The sequence below is a fragment of the Trichechus manatus genome, unplaced genomic scaffold, assembly GCF_000243295.1.
Source record: "Trichechus manatus latirostris isolate Lorelei unplaced genomic scaffold, TriManLat1.0 scaffold00083, whole genome shotgun sequence".
Taxonomy (NCBI): Eukaryota; Metazoa; Chordata; class Mammalia; order Sirenia; family Trichechidae; genus Trichechus; species Trichechus manatus.
In genome coordinates this window covers 11,076,802-11,099,859 of record NW_004444019.1, presented here as the reverse complement: position 1 = coordinate 11,099,859, position 23,058 = coordinate 11,076,802, and the positions used below count along the sequence as shown (strand labels likewise).

At 42.1% G+C, this 23,058-nt stretch overlaps 1 protein-coding gene across 1 annotated transcript in view; it reads right to left on the bottom strand.

Annotated features, from left to right (window-relative positions):
- KCNQ5 (potassium voltage-gated channel subfamily Q member 5) overlaps window positions 1-16,114 on the bottom strand; it is a 604,670-nt gene extending 588,556 nt beyond the window's left edge. Inside the window, exon 1 of the mRNA XM_004381376.2 lies at window positions 15,690-16,114. Within this exon, the coding sequence (XP_004381433.1) occupies window positions 15,690-16,081 (392 nt within the window). The 5' untranslated portion in view covers window positions 16,082-16,114. The remainder of the gene's footprint in view (window positions 1-15,689) is intronic.
- Between the last annotated feature and the right edge of the window lie 6,944 nt (window positions 16,115-23,058).

Sequence of the window (23,058 nt, the reverse complement as noted above, 5' to 3'; positions counted from 1 at the left end):
GCAAACTATGCCATCAGTATTTCAAATACCCGCAGGTCACCCATGGTGGCCAGGCTTCAGCAGAGCTTCCAGACTAAGAAGGCCTGATGATATACTTTCAAAAATTAGCCAATCAAAAGCTTATGGATGACAACAGAACGTTGTCCAACTTGCTTGCTTTGGACACAGCATCAGGAGGGGTCAACTGCTAGAAGAGGACATCATATTTGGTGAAATAGAGGGCCAACGAGCGTGTGGGAGACCCTGGCTGAGATGGAGATATACTGGCACAATAGCCACTAAGGTGGACTCAAACCTGCTAGCGATCGTAAGGATGATGCAGGACTGGGCAACATTTCCTTCTCTTGTATGTAAGGTCCCCACGAGTCAGATTTGACTCAATGGCAGCTAACAACAACAACGAGATAGTGTTTGTTTGCACATGTGCATGCATGGTAGCACGTGTGTGTATGTGTATGTGTGAGAGAGATAGAGGAAGAAAGATGCTCTTGGAATCCTCATGTAATGTTTATTAGTACTCTTCCCCACTACCACTTTTTTGAATCCTGGAGATGGTTATCACAAAATTTTCAGAGCTGGAAAGAAACCACATTGCTGCAAATGAATGGACTAAACATTTTTTTTCCTACTTGATATATTTAGTTGTTGGAGACTTAAAGATCAAGTCAATATATGTTTTAACCCCAAAAGAAACCCCTTCTTTAGAATTTATCTTCTTAGAAGAAAAAAAATACAGAAATTGTCTTTTGCTGGTTATTAGGTAGCTCTAAAAGGGAGATATATTTTGCTCTACTACTATACAGGTGAAAAGATATTAAAATGCCTTTTGAAAGAATATTCTTCATCCAGTATTCAAATAAATAACAACATTTGAAATGAATGTCACTAATAAGATTTTTCGGAACCCTGGTGGCACAGTGGTTAAGAGCTTGGCTGCTAACCAAAAAGTCCACAGTTCGGATCTACCAGCCGCTCCTTGGAAACCCTATGGGGAAGTTCTACTCTGTCCTATAGGGTTGCTATGAGTCGGAGTTGAGTTATTGAGTCTTTAAAACGCATAGAGTACCTTTAAAGAGCAAGGCTAAGGCAGATCACATGATAAAAAATGGAAGTCATTTCTGTAACAGGCAGAAGACCTGGCCATCAGTGCGAGCTCCCACTGTAACTGTTCGATCCTGTGCAAGTTACTTAACATTTTTGCAGTCTCAGTTTTCCCATCTAAAAAGGATAATGTTGGTGTTAGAACAGATCCTTCCAGCTCTAGAATCCTGTCATCTACATCGGCCAAAGCAGTAGTCCCTGACGTTATTTTTCAAATTTAAACTTTAAAAATGCTTTATTCCAAGTATTCAAAAAATAAAAAGATTACTAAATATTTCCTGATTTCCAAGAAAATTTTTTTACTCAAGCTCAGTGAGCTTGTACACACAATAGGAAATTTCTGGCTACAAAATCTTGGCACCCAATACAATGCTGTTATAAGGAAAGCATTGTTGTTATTGTTGTTAGGTGCCATTGAGTCACTTATGACTCATAGTGACCCTATGTACAAAAGAACGAAACACTGCCTGGTCCTGTGCCATTCTCACAATCACTGTTATGCTTGAGCTCATTGTTGCAGCCACTGTGCCAATCTACCTCATTTAAGGTCTTCCTCTATTCACTCACTTATTCACTGAACATATGTCTGTTAAGTGTGCCTATTATTGCAGGCTTTCTTCTCCCTGAAGAGGCTAATAGATTATATTTGGTTAGCAAGCATAAAAACTACCACTTGTTTGTGCCAGGAATTATATAAGGAGCTTTCACAGCTTGTTTCCTTAGTATTTCCACATTGTCAGATGTCAGTACTTAGAGAGGTTACTAGAGATTTGCCCAAGGTCACACACGTTCAGTGTGGGTATTATCTGGAGACCTTCTTATCCCCCTTTACCGTGGCTACACAGTTGCCAGCTCTGAATTATGGCTCCACTTACTTTTTTACTTCCCCCGCATAACACTGCTAGAGAAATTCTCAGAATTGCTCACACTGAGTCGTCTATCTGGTCATGGTAAAACTCCATCAGAGCCTTTGCCCTTGTCAAGAAACCATGTCATTCATCTGTCAATGCTGCCTTATCACACTACCCGAAGCTACCATCTCAAACTTTAATTTTCCATGAATGCCGAGCTCTCTTCATCCTGTCTTGCTACTCTCGATTACTCTAATCTTTCCTCTTCTATGCGGGCTCTCTCTCTCTGCTTTTATATTTGTGTAGACCATCAGCTTCTTAGAGAAATAAAAGGTTTAGCTTTACTTTGTTGCTCCCTAAACTACCATCTTCTCTCTCTTCACCCATTCATTGTTAAACTTCTCAATTATGCAGCCTAATCTGTCTCCTTCCTTCTCCGAGCACTGTTTTGCGTCTTATCTCAAACTCTTAGAACTGCTTTGCACTTACCAGCATTTCTAGCAGGGGATGGAAGAGAGCTTTCAAAACCAGATTTCCCTGCCCTGCATTCCCACTAACCTGTCTAAATATTACCGTCTTCCCTGGAGTCTACATTCCAGTTACGCCTGCTGGACACCCTCACCATGCTTGGTGCCTTTTGTGATGCTGGCTATTGTGACTGCACACCACCTAGTTGTTGGATTTTTTTCCCCCCCGGGGGCAGGGGGAGGGCTTTTTAATATGACATCCTGTTTTTTCCCATGAAACTGGATGTCCTAATACATGGTGCTGCAGATGCTAGCCATTCCTAGACGACTGAGTTTTCTTCTAGGGCCTGTCCCCTCCTGCTTTATACTGGCCATGTACATTATTATCTTTCTTAATTCACATCTTCGTATCTCTTCTTTGTAATACTCTCATCCCACTGCAATCCTTTTTTGAGACCCCTTCCTTCTGTGGATGCTATACTGCCCCAGTCTGTCTCTTCTCTCTCACAAGCCTCTCTTTCTCCTCTTATTTTCCAAGTGCCAGTATTCCCAAAACGTCTCTCCCTACACTCTCCTCCCAGCACCCTGATTATATTTTCATCCTTCACCTCTACACTGGTAACTGTCAATCCTTTGCCTTTATCTCTCTCCAAAAGTCCAAACAGGTTCCACGTTCATTTGTGTATTCTGTGTCTCCCTAACACCGAATTAATCGACTTCTTCTCGGTCATAGTCATACTTGCTTGAAACCTTGAAAACTATGACGTTTTCATCTTGTTTGCCTACCAAAAGCTCATCAGGGACTAAGAACTCAGGTTCTCCTTTTGAACTCTCCCCTGTTCTCCTTTCCTACACATTTTCTGAGCTGATAGTCAGGGCCAAGCCCTTGTCATGTTACATTGCTGCACCACTCCCAAACACTTATTCTGGAGCAACTGCTGGCTTTACATGAGGTCCCAGAAGCAAGTATAAAAAATCCATAAGGCATTTATTGTGGAAAGGTCTTTTCAATGTATCACCATGTGCTTTGGAAACTTCTGTTAATCTTACAATGTGGAAAGGGACCTTCAACCAGCAAAAAATGAAAAAAAGATGCAGGTATTTGCCTTTAACCTTTTTTGGAGGAAAAAAAACTACGAGCTCTCATTGATGACAATTGTGAATTACAGTACCTTCCCTTGAATAAGAGTAATAGTCTGTTTTCTCCAGCACGATGTGATAGTTTCTTGACTATTCTTGTTTTTGGTTGTCTAGGCTACCTCACTTAGTGCCATCTATAAACTTATTTTTATTATTCACTTTCTGCCCTGAAGCCTGGAATAAAACTCCATACCTACAAGCTCTGGAAAACATCTCTCAGCAGCATGACCCAACTAGCTGAGGAACAGTAATAGGTAAAGTAACTTATCAAGTCCAATATGGGAAGCGAAAGCTCTGGAACCATGTAAGGAAATCTTTCCTGTTAGAGATACTGTGAAACTCTAACTTCCACCTTTCAGTGGAATGACTGAGGTCATTCCCAAGAAAAAAAGGAATAAGGGATACTGTGGCATGGTCAAACCAAACTGGTGGCCTGGATGACTGTCTAGAAGTCAACATGACTGGCACAAACAAGAAAACTGGATACTTCTCTTTGTGCGTTTCATGTCCTACCTTTGAAAGGACTGTAGGACCAACTCAGTGTGAGCCTGAAGTAGGACTCTGTGACTAGAGTGGCTAGTCTAACCCATTTCATTCTTGTATCCCTTGGTGAACCTGAATCTAAAGCAATTTACTTGGCTTTTTTCTGGTGGAAAATACTTGGATGCCCATTTGAATGTTCAAGCTTGGTAAAAATTGCTGCCCCTAAACAAAGTAACCGTCATTTATTTCTTCTAGTTGTCAAGAACTATATGAATAATAGTAGATATGCCCTGGGTTCAAAATCCTATCATGAAGGTTATAAATGAGTTCTCCAAAAGTCATTTGTATTGTCATTCGACTTCTCTGCCTTTTCCATTTGATGCGGCAATACAGAAATATAGGATTTTTTATCATCTGCATGATAAATTTAAAACTAACTTAATCTTACCTTGTACTTCTTTAACCCGCCTGCGATCTAGTTCAGAAATCCATTTGAAGCTTATGGATGTAGGCTAAAGAAAATGGATCAAGAGCATCTTAGGGATCACAATGAACACCTATTTTAAAATTTACTGACCTTAACTTTCACTCTTAAACACCATACTTTAGCTGAAGGAAAGAGAAATTTTTCACATTCCTTGAGAAAATCAATTGAATGGGAAGAAGTGTTTCCAAAGTGTTCCAAAGACATGATATGTGGCAGGCACTCAATAGTATTAAGAAAGGAAAGAAGGAAGTAGGGAGGGAAAGACGGAGGGGAAAGAAATATTTTAGGCTTCATGGAAGATTGCGTACAATATTTTCTTTGCATGTACTAGAATAAAAAATCTCACAGTATTGGAAGCTTAAAGTACATGCTGAAAATAAACAGGCATCTAATTATCTCATGTGATTTAAAAAAATAAACTTTTAGTTCACTTTATTTTTCTTAAGCCATTTTGGAGGAAAAAAAGTAAAATCCCAAAAAAAAGTATTAGGAAGCAGCATTGGTTTCTTCTCTATTTTTAAAAATAGTTTGGAGCAAATTAAACACACTCAGAATGTTTTATTAACTAGAACATTTAGTTTAACTAGTTTAATTACTACTCTTTAGAAATTACTATGATCAGTGGGAACTCCTGTGTTGGGTCTCTGTGTGGGAATGCCCTGAGCAGAACGCCCACCTGCACAGGTGCTGAATACCCAGCTCGAAAGTTTCCCAAGGGGTCAAGAGAACTGGCAATCAGCAGTTCTCTTGGGTGATCCTGGAGTTTACCTTGTAAAGCCCTTCAATAGGAGCAATAGCTAAATGCTGCTGGAGAAGGGCTAACCTTTGCTTTTATCCTAAGTCATGTCAGAGAGAAGGTTTTTGCAGCTCAGTAAATGGTAAACTAATATTTTTCTGGACTAAAAATTCCTTGAGGGAACAGACTTTTCTGATTTACCTTTTATCCCCTGTAGTTCCTACTACTGGGTCTCACACATAGCATGAGGTCAGGTAAATGAATCAACACTGAAGAATTATGTCCTCATTTTACAAATCAGAATGCTGAGAAATGCATCCAATGACTCAAAACATGCAGAGGAGAATCTAAATTCTTAAGCCCATCTGGCCTTCCTATTCATTCAGGTGTGAAAGAAAACAGGTTTAGAGAAAAGGACGCCCTAAACTTTGCTCCCACACAACAAAAGATTATGGGAATAGCTCTCCCAAAGCCTATGTTTTGGAAAAATCTTCAACTAGGAAAAAATACAGTTGGTTTCTTACCTCCTATGTACTCTGATGATACACCTGCATTTTTAGACCATGTTTTAGTCTCCCAATTAAACATGACAACTGCAGATCTCTTCTCTCTCTTCAAATTGTAGATATATTATTCCTTGGCTCAGCGAGTAAGGAAACTCTCCCCAACTATAACAATCTACTTGGTAAATATTTTTAAGTTAACTGCTATTTAACTATATGTTACAAACATTTAGAATTGACGCATTCAAATTGTGGTGCTGGTGAAGAATATTAAATATACCATGGACTGCCAGAAGAATAAACAAATTAGTCTTAAAAGACGTACAACCAGAATGCTCCTTAGAAGGGAGGATGGTCAGACTTCAGCTCGCTTATTTTGGACACATCATCGGGAAAGACCAGAAAAGGACATTATGGTTGGTAAAGCAGAGGGTCAGCAAAAACGAGAGAAATCGTCAATGAGATGGACTGACACAATAGCTGCTACAATGGACCTGAACATACTAACGATCGAGAAGATGGCAGAGGAACGGGAAACATTTAGTTTTGTTACACATAAGGTCACCACGAGTCAGAGCTCGATAAAAACTAAGAATAATAATGTGCCTTTTTCTATAATAATTCTATCTGGAATAAAAATTAACTTCTGATAAATTTCTCAATTTGATAAAATAGTCAACTCCCAAAATGGAAAGCATAATCTGACTGATAGTGACCCTACAGGATACAGTAGAACGGCCCCACAGGGTTTCCAAGGAGCAAACGTAGATTCAAACTGCCGAACTTTTGGTTGGCAGCCATAGCTCCTAACCACTGCACCGCCACGGCTCCTTTTAAAAAGTACTCACTGAATATCTATGTATTCCCAGATTTCAGAAAAACAGATATTAGAAAATCTCAGAGTAATTTTAAGGCTTCATCCCCTTACTATCTAAGAAATTTGAGCCTAAATAAAACTTCAGGGAAAACAAGGTTCTCCTCTTGTACACTGAACCCCCGACAAATTTCTTGAGGCCCCTGTTAATTACTGCACAGTGATATGTAAATTAGGTAGCCCAGTTCGCTTCTGCACTACACTCTTGAAACTATGTCAGTAACTGGAGGGTCAGTGCATCTCTTGATCAAGAGCGGACAGCTTAAATAGAAAGAGAAATCAAATTATACAACCTGGCAAAAAGAATGAGGAGAAACACTGTGATGGTTAAGATTGTATGTTAACTTGTCTAGGCCAGGATTCTTGGTGTTTTGGCAGTTGTATAATGTTATCACTTCCCTGTTGAAATTTGATATGTGATCCCCCTCATGATGGAATCTGCTGAGTGGTACTGGCAGGGGCAGGGCCTGTGGCGGCTCACCACCCCCTAAGCCTTCATCTCTCTGCCCTCTGCCGGCTACTTCCTTCCTGCTCACTTTGCCAATGTTTTTGGCTTGCTCCGGATCCAGCAGCTCCCTCTTGTCATCTCACCTCCAGTTCTTGGGACTTGACCTAGCAGCTTACCTGTCAATCTTGGGATCTGTCGATCTTCACAGCCTGCAAGCAAGAGTCCTGCTCCCCAACCTGCTGATCTTGGGTTTGCCAGCCCCTGCAGCTAGGTGAATCAGGAGAAACTTTGCAGTCCTGCCTGCCGATCTTGAAAGTTGTAGACCTTCACAGCCTGTGAGCAGGAGCCCTGATCTCTGACCTGCTGATCTTGGGTTCACCAGCTTCTGCAGCTGTGTGAATCGGGAGAGATCTCTACCCTGATCCATGGACTTGGGGTGTTCTAGCCTACACAATCGCATGAGCTGTTTCCTTGATGTAAATCTATATATATATATATGTATATGCTTTACTGGTTTTGCTTCTCTAGAGAACCCAGTCTAAGACAAACACCATTCCAGGAAGGCAGATGCACAGAGAAGGAGGAAAAAGCAAACCAGGAATACTGTAATTGGGGAGTGGAAGGTAATGGGACAAATAGGAAAGAGGGGAAGAGAAAGGAAGAAATGTCCTGGGAAAATATACATGCGGGAGAAGAGCAAGGGAGAAGCATGGAAGGTCAATGGTATGTATTTATACCAGCGTGAAGAAAAGAAGATGTGTTATTTGTTATTTTAAAGAGAAAGAAAATCCTACAAAATCAGTTCGGAACAAATGTGTTCTACAGAGGCTTAAAAGAAGCAACTGCTGCTGTTATTTTAATGAATCGTAGGTATCCCATAATGAAAGTATAAATTGGTAATTTAATATTCGTAGCAAATGATATTAAGAAGTTGCAGTAATTTGGGTCCTCAATACAAATTGCTACACAATTTAAGTTAGAAGAACTTAAGGAAATTCCCATTTGGAAAAAATAAATTCCTCACCTTTCACATTCAGTCATTCATTCATATATTTTAACTGCATCACCACATTTTTTCTCCATCCTCACTACCATCTCTCTACTCCTAGTCCTCATTATCTCTTGCCTGTGGTGGAACCACCATTTCAAAAGTGACCTCCTCATGTCCTCTTCAAGCCATTGTTAACAAAACTGGCAGACTGAGCAATCTAAACTGGAAATCTAATGATATTATTACCTGCCTCAACTCCACCCACCTCAAAGACTGCTCATCTCCTACAAGATAAAATCCTAGGCCTTTAACATAGCAAGTACAGCCCTCTACCACATGATCTCTATTTTTCTCTCCAGTTTCAAGAACAGCATAGTTACCACATATTAATTCCTTTATATATAACAGCCACCATGCTAAATGTGTTACATATTTTCAAAAATATCACAACACCTTGATGTAATATGATTATTTCTATTTTCCAGATTACTGAAAAACCCAAACCCGTTGCTGTTGAGTCGATTCCAACTCATAGCAACGCTATATAGACAAAGTAGAACTGCCCCATAGGGTTTCCAAGGAGCAGCTGGTGAATTCGAACTGCTGACGTTTGGTTACAGCCAAGCTCTTAACCACTGCACCACCAGGGCTCCTTTTAGAGATTAAGAAGCTGGTATTTGAAGGAATTTGCTCAGAGTCATCAAATCCAAAAATGAATCATATTCCCCAACGGAATTTCCTTGAGGTCAAGATCCACATTATCCCCTTTTTTGAACCATCAGCATCCAGCACATTACCTGGTACACATAATGGCTGTTAATTAAATATTAAACTGACTTAATTGTAAAAAAGAAAAAGAAAAAGAAAAAAAAGAGAGAGAGAGAGATTATACAATTATAATTATAAAAGGTCATTCTGCCACTGACTGAAGAAAGAATAAAGATGCTGGAATTACTTCACAGGTACTATAAATGGAAATAAAGACTACTATGACTGAGTTTGTAAAAAGTTTATCTCATCTCTTCATATAGAATTAAATTTAAGTATTTTTCAAACTATGATATAATCTCCACATTATCAAAAGTAACCTTAAGATTCTTTTTATTTTTAAATTGTGTTTTATTCCATTTTAGAGGAGCAAAAAGAAGGGAAATATAATTATGTGCACTAACATATCTTCTCTGCTAAAGGACACAGTGTGTGTATGTGTGTGTATACGTGTGTATCTGGAGTGTATATGCTCATATATTACACATATATTTATAAACTGACTTTAATAACATTGTACAAAACTCATTCTTTTGACAAGCTGATAGCAAAGGAATAAAAACCACCTGGAACTCTGAGACCCATCAAAGAGTTTCATTAATTATGAAAAACTGCAATTGTGTGGCAATCTCTCTCCCAGTTCGCAATCAAAATTTCAAATAGCATACTTATAAATGGTTAAAGAAAAAGGAAATTAAAATGAAAGCATCTACAAATCATTAAACATAATTCTTAGCTGTGGCTGTTCTACAATTGGACTTCAGGTTGTTTCACACCACTGGGCTAGGATAAAACATGCTCTGCTGGCATTTTCATCAGCCTAAATAGCCATTTGCAACTAAAAATTAAAACTGGCGCTATTACTTTGAATGCAATTATCAAAAGGCTGCTGGCTATATTCCTTGTTTACAGTGTTTCTTGTATCAAGACTTCATTCTGTTTTGAAATTTTCTTGTGGGTTTTTTTTTAAGAAATAATAGTCCCAATACTAAAATTTTTTAAAGTGTGCTTTAAATGGAAGTTTACAGTTCAAGTCAGTTTCTCATACAAAAATTGATACACACATTGCTGTGTGACCCTAGCTGCTCTCCCTATAATGTGACAGCACACTCCTCTTTTCCACCAAGAAAGCAGTGCCAGCAGCAGATCACATCCTTTGGATCTGGGGTCCCTGGGCAGAGAAGCTCCTGGTCCAGAGGAAGATTGATGAGAAGGCCAACAGAGAGAGAAAGCACTCCCCTGGAGCTGATGCCCTGAATTTGAACTTTTAGCCTACTTTACTATGAAGAAATAAATTTCTCTTTGTTAAAGCCATCCACTTGTTGTATTTCTGTTACAGCAGCACTAGATAACTAAGACAATTCCATTCACTGTTTTAATGACCATGAAACTCCTAGAGGCTTCCAAACCTAAATCTGAAATCCAGACCAATAGTGTCACTAGGGTTGGTGTCACCTGGTACGATAACTCAGGGTGTCACACCCCTCATGCTAATTACAATCTGTAGCTAAAACACCAGAAAATTTGACAAAATCAGCAACTAAAAACACCAGCAGCAACAAAAACAACAGTATTTGCTTGAACTATGTGCAGATGAAACTACGTCATTCAAAGCATCATTATAATTGGGTAATAATGACAGCTCTGACCAGAGTGCATTAGAAAGTTCAAAAAGTAAATCAGCATAGAGTTTTAGCCTTGTAGGTGTACTGATACATGTAAGTTGGACTTATCAAAAAAAATTTTGTTGTTATAATTAACTACAGGGATATTTTTATAAAAAATAATAAATTTCTGCTGAAACAGTGCACAAAAATCTTATAGACAGTCATTTTGGTGTCACCCCCTCTGAAAGTTTCACCCAGTGTGGTCCGCACCCCTCGCATCCTCCTAGTGATGCCACTGATTCAGATATCTAGATTAAGCTCCAGATTTGTAAATGCATTCATTCATCAAAAAAGATTTTTTGAGTGCTATCTGCCAGGAATGGCTCTGGTTGCTGATCTAAGGCCCAATGGAAGCAGACTGAGTGTGTTTTGTTTACTGCTGTGCTCCCACCACTTACACTTTCCACCTAAATGACTCACAAGTATCTGAAACTGAATATGGTCAAATATGAACTCATTATATTGCTTTGAAAGACTGTTCCTCATCCTTTGGCCCATGTCTTAGTGAATGGCACTTCCATTCCTCAAATTACCCAAGTTAGAATCATCTTCCTCACTCTACACATCAGACTCATGAAAACTATACGCCAGTTCTACTTCTTTAACATTTCTCTAATTAAACCTCTCTTTCTCTTCCCCACAGTTACTGTCTTAGTTCCTTAGGTAACCATCTCTCAACTTTCTAGAACAGTCCATGGCACATAATGGATAGTCAAGAAACATTTGTAGAATGAATTCATGGAAAAATTGCCTACTAACAGGCCATATTGATTCCATTTTTGCACCCTTCCATCCATTTACTGAACTGCTAAAAGAAAGATCTTTCTAAAATTTATATCTGATTATGTCATTCCCCTGCTTATCACCAGTTAATGACCACTACTGCCTACAGGATAAAGATCAGACACCATGGTCAACACCTGAGGCTATCAAGGTTAAGTACCTGTTTTTTGCTCTACTCTCTTTTCTTGCTGCTGTCCTCATCCTGAAAATACTTAACAGTACCTAGAATTACTGTACTAATTCCATATCTTTGCTCTACCTGTTTTCTTTATCAAGATCGATCATCCCTCCATGCTTTGCTCACCTGAAAATTTACAGCTGATCTGTCAAAATTCAGCTCATTCCTCTCTGAAGCCTAGCTGAGCCCTCTGCCCTCATCTGCCCCACTTCCTTCTCTTTTTCCATGTGACTTTGTAAGTACCTCTGTAATGGTACTTAAAACATTGTTTCACACTTAATTGTTCACACACTTGTAGTAATTCCAAGCTGAAGTCTTTTTCACTCCTTGGAGTGGAGGCCTTTGCCTTATTAATTTGGGAATTAGCACAGAGTAGGCTATGATGGATAGCTGAATGAATGAATGATGGAGAGTGATAGAACGATTTTAGGCAAGGGAATGATATGACAAGACTTGCATTTTAGGACAAACAGTATGCTGTCAGACTGGAGAGCTGGGAAGCTAAGTACAGACATCAGATGATCAGGCAGGAAAATGTTACCAACCATCCAACAGATTGAGAAACAGAGTGGGATCATGGCAGTAGGAAAGCAGAGGAGGGAATAGATTTGAGAAATATTTAGAAGGTGAACAAACAATTTAAAGACCTTTCGGATGGCCAGCAGGAGCAGGTATGAGAAAAACGAAGGCATCAAGGATGACTTCTAGCTCATAGCTTGGGTGGCATTTTTCTGTTTAATAGTAAGTAATTTTTCAGAAATCAAAAATTGAAGAATGATAATCTAATACTTCTCTAGTTTAAATTATCTATAATTTCTGATCCACAGCATTAAAGCAGGCAAAGATACGGGAGACAAAGTGACGAGTTACATGGACCTGCAACACTGTTGGAGCCTTGGCGGTGCACAGGTTAAAGCATTCGGCTGCTAACCAGAAAGGCTGGCAGTTCAAAACCATCACCCATTCCATGGGAGAAAGATGTGGCAGTCTGCTTTGGTAAAAATTACAGCCTAGGAAACCCTGTAGGGCAATTCTACTCCATCCTACAGGGTTGCTAAGAGTTGGAATCGACTCAAGGACAGTGGGCTTGGGCTTGACAACACTGTTTCCTGTGTAATTTCTCAGAATCATGTTTGCTGCATCAATACAAATTTGTATAAGGACCGCTGTCATATGTTCTTCTATTACCAACACTATTCTTATAAAATATTTATTTAAAAGAAGAGAAAGTAAAAAAGGACAAGCCATAGTAAAAAAAAACGCCACTTCACATTTGAAGAGCTCATCTAGTAAACGGAAGGACAGCTGAAAGAAGGACACACGGCTGTCTGGTAAATCCTAAAGAAAAACAATAATGGTCACACTCTCCTAATTTCCAATAATTTATACATATGGGAAGAACATATGTGAAGTAGGTCATCTCTTGCCAGCCCATCAGTAGGCTAGGATATATACTCTGGAAACCACATTTATACCATTAAAATATCATTATAATAATGATTTTTTCATACTGAACAGAATTTTTTCTTACATGAAACATAATTTTAAAGATACTTTTCTTTTTTCTTGGCAGTGAAAATATTGGTCAACCAAGTAAATCCATCCCTGAAGTACCTCATTAATCACAGTGCACTTGTTCTTGGCAAGAACCTTAATGCGCTACAAAAACCGTTATTAATCTAAGATTTGGGGATCCCCAGGCTGGCAAGGAATTAGTTAGTTATACCTCTCTAGAAATTGTTTGCTTATAATTTATTTATTATTCATGAGCTTGTTAGACCTATAGCTCAAGGCAACTTTGCTTTTATTAACTTAATGTGTAAAGTCCAGCTATTCTAAACCTATTTAAAATCATAAGCAGCAATTGCCAAAGATGGCCTCTTTCCCCAGGGTCTGCTATAGCTACACACAACCCTCCCAGAAGATAATACTATCCATTCCCTCTTTGTGCTGATGTGGATCTGGCACCCCTATCTAATCGCTCAGTCATTACAGTTTCAGACTTTAGAAACATATAATGCAAAACTTCATATTAGCAACATTGCACTAAAGATGCTGCTAAACTGATAAAGCCCGAAGAGTAGAGTTATACAAATCTGAACCTTTTGAAAACTCATTTATCAACATTTTAAAATTCTTTAGTCATTGAAACCTATTTAAACACTAACATTTTGAAAAGAAAATGTTAAATTGCAAGAAATCCTCATTCATTTTCAAAGACAACAATGAGAAAGATATAAGATATGCTGACCAACCAAAGTTTTCTCTAACACTTTGTGAATATACAATGCATAGTTTTCCAAAAATGAAAGGCCTTAAAAAACATGATACTGTAAATTCAAAGCTATAGAATATTCTGAGCATACTTCTGTAGAAAAAAAGAGCATTATCTCTGCAGTATATACTTGCTCCCAAATTGAGCACAGATCCATTATTGCTAAGTTTTTAATAGATTCTGATGCTGAAAATTTATCAGGTTCATTACCTAATAAGATAAATTATATATCCACTCAGGTGGAATGAACATGAAAAGTATCAGCAGCCCTTCTCTGTTTATCATTTATTACAGTAACCACATCTGAATCAATGTGAATGTTACTTAAATTAATAATAAAAGTAGTGCCGTTTGATGCAATAATGATGTAACACAACGTTCTCCTTGTATACATTGTAAAATGGAAAGTTGGCTGAAATATTCTACCTAATGCTACATGTTCACATCAATCTGGGACTGTAAAATTTTCCAGACACCAGAGCCCCACGACTGTAGACTCCACCAATTTCCTGACTCCTACATGGTCAAATTCCAGGTTCACCTATTACAAAACCAGCCCCTTCTCCCATGTTATTTCAAAAAATGTTTTCGGTGTGGATGCTATCAGTGGTGGGAGTTATGTTTGGATGTTACACTTCATTTCAAAAACGAACCTAGTTTGTGTGTCCAAAATCTATTTCACTAAGAAACAAGTAATGAAATCAGTGAGTGCCTACAACTCTCTACGGGTCTCCTAAGGCTGATGCCTTTACATTCCATTTTAACATAAAGAAGCGGAAACAAAAAAAGAGAGAGAGAAGGAGGAGAAGAAGAAAGAAAGCAAAGAGAAGAAAGAAAGAAAAAGAATTCGAGCATAAAGGCATAAAAACAACCTTAAAATGTCCAGATAAACCTAACTCTAGCAGGAGACTGCATAAATGGACGTTGTGGGAAAAACAGTAGTAAACTTTAAAGCCACTGAAAGGTTTTTAATGCCTAAGGGAAAAATAAACATTTGCTTCCAATCATTTTCTCATTAAACATTCTCTCTCTGCTAGATGGCGAGGGCTTACTTATACTCACACACTTTGACTCAGCATCACGATTGCCTACTTAACCCACTGCCTGAACTCTGTCCGAGGCGGCCCATTTGCGAGTCCGCTATAGCCCCTCGGGCCCCGCGCTCCATCGCCCCAGTTTTCCCTCTAGCGCTGGCCACAGCGCGGGCGTATAGCCTCGCCCGGCCCTGCTCGCCTCTTCTAGACCTTGGCCACCTTTTCTGTAGTGTGGCAGGAAGGGTTATATGCACTGACAGATTTTCCGTTTGGTGGTGGCTGGGTTAGTGACGAGGCGTGTTTCCGGGCGCACTAAAAACCTAGTAGCTCTCCCCAAGTAATAGCTTCCCCAGCTCCACCCCTAAGACAGAGGACACAACCCTCCATTTCTCCTCTCTCCACCTCACTAATACACTCTCACAAGCCTCACAAGGGGGCACGTCCTCCCTTTGCATTTCTCAGCTCCCGGGCGCCCAGCTCGGTTGAAGTTTACGTATCTTGGGACCTAATCGCTCCCTGTTATCCGTGCCGCCTAAGTCTTGCATCTGCTGGACTCTCGCCCGCGGTGCCGGGAGCTACCAGACAGCTCACTGGGTGTCCTCGGGGCGAAGGTTCAAGTTGTAAGGGTCAGAGAGGTGGGGCTAGGGGAGGCGGAAGGCTCTAGGAGGAAGATCACAAACACGTGCAAAGAAATAAAAGCCACCACGTGTGAGCGCCTGAGCGTGTGTGTGTGTGTGTGTGTGTGTGTGGTGTGGTGTGTGTACGGGTGTGTGTGGGTGTGTGTGTGTGTGTGTACGCGACGGGCGAGGGAGCGTAGCGCGCCCCGTGGGGACAGGCGCACGACCCCCCTCCCACCGCCGGCGCGGGCGCGGCTGGGGGCTCGCGGGGGGCGCGGGTACTCACACGAACGCGTGGTAGATGAACGCCCAGCCTCGGGGTCTCTCCAGCACGTTGTACAGATAGTTCTGCACCCGCCGGTACTTGACGTTGCGCCGGCAGCTCTGGCTACTGGTGTACGAGAGCGGTTTCCCCAGCAGGCTCATCCGGGCCCCTTGCTTGCCCCGGCGGCTCTCTCTCAGGCCGCCGCTGCCGCCGCCGAGTGCGGCCGCGCGGGTGCCCAGCAGCAGCAGGCCGTCGCCCCTGGCGGCCGCCGAGTTCAGCAGCACCCTGCCCCGGCCCGACTCCACATCCTTCATGCCGCTGCCCAGGCGCCCCCCGCCCGCCGCCGCCGCGCCGCTCTTCACCCAGAGCCCAGCGGCGCCGCCCTCCTCTCCTCCCGCGTGGTGGCGGGGCATGGCATCACCACGGTCACCGCGAGGGGGTAGCCAGCGCCTGCGGCGGGGGCTGCGGCCTCATGCGCGCCGGCGAGTTGCGAAGAGGAAGCCAGCGGCCGACGGGGCGCCCGCCAGCCCGCGACCTCCCGAGCCGGGGGCGGGGAAGCAGTCAGCCAGCAAACCGCCGGGCCTCGGGGCGGGGGCAAGGGGTGTGCGGAGGAGGCAGAAGCCTCCCAATTTCTAGCAGCCTGTAGCTTCGAATTCAAAATCCGGACCTGTTTGGGGAGTCACTTGGAGAGGTTTTCTCTTGCTCCCTCTTATTCCTGAGACTACTTCTCCCTCCTCCCCGAAGTGCCCCGGGGCTAAGAGGAGGAGAGCGGGGCGCTCCAAGGCGCGCTCCCACGCGCGCACACCCAACCCCAGGCTCCCCCTTTCTTCTCGCCCTCCCTACGCCTGGACTGCGTTCGCCCCACCTCCCCCACCCCTCAGCAGGGGACGGGGCTCCAAAGCCCCAATTAGAAGCGCGAGTTTGGTTAGGTTCTCTTAGGGGCTTTGAGGTTGTTGGAAGGTTAAGTTAGTCAGGTGCCCCGAGGAGGAACTGGAGACGCAGCTTGCTGAGCTCTCCCGCCGCTACGCCGCAGCTCCGGGTCTTGCCATCCTTCCGCAAGGGGTGTGAGCGGGAACAGCCCTGCCCTGCCCTGCCCTGCCCTGCCCTTTAGGTACCAGCCAGTCCTCAAGCGGACGCAAGGGCGATGCGGCCGGCAGTGGCGCTCAGGTCCCGCGCAGCCGGGGAGCCCTCGGCACTTTAGTGTGCAGAGCCGCAGGACGCGGCTGCTGAGTCCGCGAGGTGAGGACCGGGCATCTCCCCGTGGCTCACTCCAGCCTGCAAGCTGTGACTTTCTAGCCCAGTATCAGACAGCAAGCCCCGTGAGTAATTGCATATCCTTCCCAGCCTGATGGTGGATGATGGGGAGGGCGTTAAACTACGAAGTGGCTCCTCCGCTGTGAGCGAGCTGCCCCCCAGCTCCGCTTGACAGCGGCGCAAGGTCGGCAGAGAAGCCCTGCCTCCGAGAACGAACCCAGTTACCTCCGTCAAGAAATTTCCATGTAAGTCCGAGAAAAAGTCATAAAACTGCTAAGTCTCGGCAGGGGCAGCGGCGGCCCCAGTGTTAGAAGAATACAGGAGCGTGGGGAGCCCTGGATGCGGGCTTCTTAGTGGTCCTCACCCCACCCCCGTATGCTGTAACTTACAAGGTTAGAGACTTGTGGCGAGGAGCAACTGTGTCTGGGTGTCCCTCCACCTCAGCCACTTGCGGCCCAGAGCTCTCACCGTTGACCCAGAGGGAGGCCACTGTGCTTCTGGCTCCGGCCTCTGCGGCCTTCAGAAACAGTGTATTATAACTGTGTTAAACATCCCAATCTGCGTGACGAAACTGCAAGGAAGCCAGGCTTGGGAACTTCTTCCAACAGAATGCATGTCCCCGAAAATATTAAAGAAAACGATTGTGAAGTTAAACTGAAGGGAGACCTAAGCTTCCACCACAAAGCCATAGCAGATAGTTGCGAGGTGGTGATTCTGCTTGCTTTTTTCCTTCCCGTAACCTAAAACTGAGACAAGAATAAGGCAAAAGTCTTAATTGCAGTTTGCATCCTCCCTTCCGAGATTGATATTCTCGCAACTCACTCCTGTACACACACCCACGTCTGCAGCAGTGACTTTCTGGCTTTCTGCCTCAGGTAGTAGTTCCATTTAAATGCTTTATTTTTTTTTATTGTTGTCGCTATTGTGTGAAGCCCTCTCACCGGCTCCTGGCCACTGGCAAGACGCTGATTCCCTGCCTCCCTTCCTCCAACCTTGTTGGGCAAGCAATACAGGCAACAGCTCTTGGCCGCTCGGTGCAGCTGGCAGCAGTGCCATGTGACTGTGCACCAAGCACCAATACCCAGAGTCACTCTCGCGTTCCCCTAATACACTTCACACCCACGCACTGTGGAGGTGCGAGAGAGAATGCTCAGTGCCTTGCTATTCGAGGCAGATGCAGAGAGCGCCCTAGGGCGGGCTCTCCAATCCTAGAGCTGCCCCGGGGACCCGGGCTGGGGGCGGGGGGAGTTTGCTGTTGCTATATTTAGATACCCCGTCGAGTATCTGTGCAGGGACTTTCAGGGTGATAGATCTAGGTACTTAAAATGACTCGCTGCACTCTTTAAAGTTGAAAAACTCTGCTTTTCTGCAGTCAGTAAAATGAAAACCACTTCCTCTTAACCAAGCTGTTTTCCGTCTTGCAGAGTTTAACCACTGCTGAGTAGGTCAGGTCACTTCCATCTCGCTGGCCGGCTGGATCCCTTGTGCAGGCAGGAAGTCTGGAGAAGGCAGGACACAGGAACACGTTTCCCTGGAAGAAAGCCAGTTGCTTAATTTCTAAGTGATGCTTTCCTGGGAGTGCAGCAACAATATTAGAGAAACTGTAATGTTGACTAAGCAAATGCCATTACATTTTTTTAAATAACAATTCAGATACAGTGATCAGTAGTGGTTTAGAGTTGGGAAGGACCTTTGAGGTCATCTTTTCTAGAGTAACCTTCCGTTACAGACAACACCCTGAGAAGAGGACCCACCCAAGTGTTCACAGGTAGGTAGTGTGAGGATTTCTAAGAACCTTGCCTTTCAGTTCAGTATTCCTTCTACCTGGCAGCTGGCATCTCCAACAGAAGATTTACAAACAGCGTATGGTATTATTTCAATGTCTGTGTTTACTGCCATTCAGAAAGGCAGGTTAGCTGCCAGCGCTAACCATCCTACCCTTGTATTCAAGGATGCTATGCATGGGAAGGAAAGCCCAAGTGAAGCTGTACACCTCTCCTAGAGATGACCTGTATGTACCTTTCTTCCTTCACCTTGCCAACTTCCCTCAAAAGGCAGGAATTAACTATAAGGAAAGTAAAGTGTTATTAAGCTTTTGTTGTTGTTGTTGTTCCTTTGAATACAGATGTTGCTATGGAACTGTCTTTTATTAGTTCTTTTTGCTGGAATATTAAAACCCAATATCAGAAGAGGGGGTAGGCATACTGAACAAAGCGTAAAACAACACAGTGTAGATTCTGTGCATGAAAATTCCATCAGAGCATTATCAAGAGGTAAAGAGGTACATGACAACTGATTTTTTCAAAGGAAAATGTTTATTCCTAGCGTACAGCATGTGAGTTGATTGGCCTTCCCCATGCTTTGGTGATGGGTTTGCTTTCACCCATTCATTCCCTACACACACAAGATATCTGCCTGAAGTTTATGACCTTGGAGCCTTTTATCCTCTGAAGTCTACATGGAGATGGCTTCTATTGAAAACAGTTACTAGAAATATTTTATTTTGGTGTGTTTTCTATCCCATAATATTTTTCTTCTGAAAAACAAAACAAAACAAACAAACAAACCTGTTGCTGTCGAGTGGATTCCGACTCCTAGAGACCCTGTAGGACAGAGTAGAATTGCCCCATAGGATTTCCAAGGAGCACCTGGTAGGTTCGAACTGCCAACGTTTATGTCTAGCAGCCGAACTGTTCACCACAATGCCACCAGGGTTTCCTTTCTTCTGAAAAGTTCTGTCCCTCTAGTGGATGCGGAAAGCCTCTAAAGGTACTCTGAAATAGTAATATTGAAAATTACATAGAGGAGCTACAAATGCACAAAAGAGGCTTTCTGCATCCACTAGAGGGGCAGAATAACTCAATCTGGACTAATTTCACAAAATGTCAGTGACCTCGTTACTCTCCTCCTTTCCTTCTCCATACCTCCTAATTTTCCACATTTCCCAACCCCTCCCACCCCAACCCATCCTCCCATCAAGTCATGTTCATGGTTCTAATCAACTAGTGAGTGACATAGTGCCACTCTTTAGTGATATGGGTGCGTTTTCGTCCAGTGTGAGATTCCTGGGCTGACCAGAGCAGTAATGATAAATAGAATCCTCAAATTTTAGAGCAAAAGGAAATTTACTAATGAAGAAATAGAAATCCACAGTTGACTGCTGTTCATTGACTTACCCAAGGCTTAGCTATTTGCCTTGAATGACTAGAAGTAGAACTAAAGTCTCCTAACTCCTAAATAGAATGCTTTTTAAAGTAAGTACATCACCCTTCTCCTTAGCTTTATTATTACTTTTCCTTCTTCTTCTTATGTTTCTTATTCTTATTTTTATTCTTCTCCTCCTCCTCTTATCATGTTGTAACCAAACCAATTAACATAGCATTTCTTAGGTATCTTATCATAACAATTGGTTCAATACATATTTTTTACCTCTTGTTATTTTAAATGTATCAGCATAGTGTACCACAGTACATTTTTTTTTTTTTTTTGGTCAATCAAGAATTCTTATCTTTAAGAGGGAAGAGCTTCTCAAAATGTTCCTCCAAGAAACAGACGTCAGTCAGAGAACCAAGGGCAACATCAGATACCATCTGAGCCTGGTCAGACGGCATAAAGGTTCTAACACAGTAGGGATCCCAGGCCTGCCACACACAGGGAGTGAGGCACGGCCCCTTCAGAAAGGTCTCTGCCCCACGAAGGCAGAGAGGATCTGGGTGAGAGTGGATGTGGTTGTAAGGAGAGGCTAGGAGGGGGCAGAAAAATAGCAGAAAAGGGGTTCCAATAAAGTTCCACCATTTTCATTCCAGCAGCTACCAGATTACAAATAAAAAATTATTTTTCTAGGAATGACTAAAACAATATGATCACCAAGGTCAAAGAAAATTATAGCAAATATTTAGCATGTATTTACTATGTGCTTCCAGTTCAAGTTGCCAAGAATCTATTCTGACTCATGGTGATTACATATGTTGCAGAGTATATAACTGCATTCCACAAGGTTTTCGAAACTGTGACCTTTCAGAAGTAGATCGCCAGGACTTTCTTCTGAGACTCTTCTGTGTGCGTTCGAACCTCCAATCTTTAGTAGCCAAGTGCTTAACCATTTGTGCCATCCAGGAACTCCTTGCTATGTGCCAGACACCGTGATTTACAAGAATTATGTCACCTGACCCTGACAATAGCCTCATAAAGAAGGCTTACAATCATATAGGTGAGGATAGACAAGTTAATAATTTTTCAAAAGTTATAAGTAGCTCTGTCAGGACTTAAACTTAGGACTATCTAATTCCCCCCCCCCCACAAACACACAAAGCGAAAACAAAAACAAGATGAATTTTTAACTACTAAACTATATCAACATTTGAGATTAAAATCTTAGCCTATTATTGTGTGTTAATAATCTTGACAGTTTCTCTTTCTTAAAGAGAAGTGTTGAAAAGTTTCCATTAGTTATTTTGAAGCAGAAATTTGGGTTTTATTATAAACACAAAAATACCTTCAATATGTCTCTTCACTTTTCCTGCATGGACACTTTTCTGTATTGAAAATTTTGAAGCAGTCCCGTCTCATAGTATCAGTTTCTTAAAATTGTATTTACATTTTTATCTTTTTCTTAACATTACCTTCAATTTTATTTATAAAACTCTGTTTATTGTATTTGGAGGAGCCCTGGTCATGCAGTGGTTAAGTGCTGAGTTGCTAACTGAGAGATTTGTGGTTCAAACCCACCAGCCACTCCGTGGGAGAAAGATGTGGCTTCTGCTTCTGTAAAGATTTAGAACCTTGGAAACCCTGTAGGGCAGTTCTACTCTGTCCTTTAGGGTTGCTATGAGTCAGAATCAACTCGACAACAGCGGGTTTTTTTGTTTTTTTTTTAATTTGGCTATACCTAATTTCATATTTTCTAATATGTTAGTATGGCAGTACGACTCTCTTTCTTTTAGTTAACTACTTAAACATTTCCTTCTGGAAGTAATTTGAATAAAGTTGTTTGCTTTCCTTAAGACCCATGTATTTAAAAACTGTGTGAAGAGATTGATACAGAGACAAACTATCTCCTTTGAGCTAGTGTACCGGAAAATTCTGTTATAATTCTGTGCCCCCTAGTGGTACTGACATTTTACCATTAATTTTTCAAAGGAGAATTAAGAAAGCATCCTTGGTGAAGCTCACAAAATGTTATTTATCCTTTCACCCAGCAATCATTAAGCATCAGGTGATGTGCTAGCTGGAATAGGTACAGAGATTTAAAAAAAAGAAAAAACAGTCCCGATTCTTCTCATGTTTATGGAGTAGTAGGGGAGATGGAAAATGGGCAGTAGTTACAACTCAGTGATGAGTTCACTTAGGTTTGCACATGATGTTGTAGGAAGCTACAGAGAGTTTCCTGAAGTATGCAATAGCTGAGATTAAGTCTTGAGAAATAACTGAATGCTGGTGAAGACATGAGGGCAGGGTATTCAAATGGAAACAATCTGAGAAAAATGTGAAGTCTTGAGGACTACCTGATCATGCTTTGAGAATCACAACGAGTTGGATCCTTCTGGATCAAGGGTGTCTTTGAGAGTGTAACTGTGTCCATAAGTAGAAGGTAGGAAAAGGGGCTATATGGCTAAGAGCCTGGGCAAGAACATTGGGTTTTATCCTGACTTGAGTGGGAGCCACTGAAGAATGTTATGCAAGAAATCTACATGTTCATACTTACATTTTTAGAAAAGCACCTTAGAAGTGCTCATGTCCACACGCACGCATGTGTGTGCGCACACACATACACACACACACCAGTTGCCATCAAGTGAATTATGACTGATGGTGACCCCATGTGTTTCAGACTAGAACTGCACTCCATAGATTTTTCAAAGCTGTGACTTTTAGAAAGCAGATGGCTAGGACTTTCTTCTGAGGTGCCTCTGGGTGGGTTGAACCACCGACTTTTCAGTTAGTAGCTGAGCTCTTAAGCATTTGTGCCACCCAGGGTCTGCTTTAAAAGAGCACACGTTAATGAAAGAAGTGTGTATGGAGCACCTGTGAGTGGCACACACTGTTAACGGTACAGTGTCTATGTTGGAGGTTAGTGAGAGCCACCAATCTACAGACAGAAGTTAAGTCAGTTTTTGGGCATGAATGTCTGCATGAA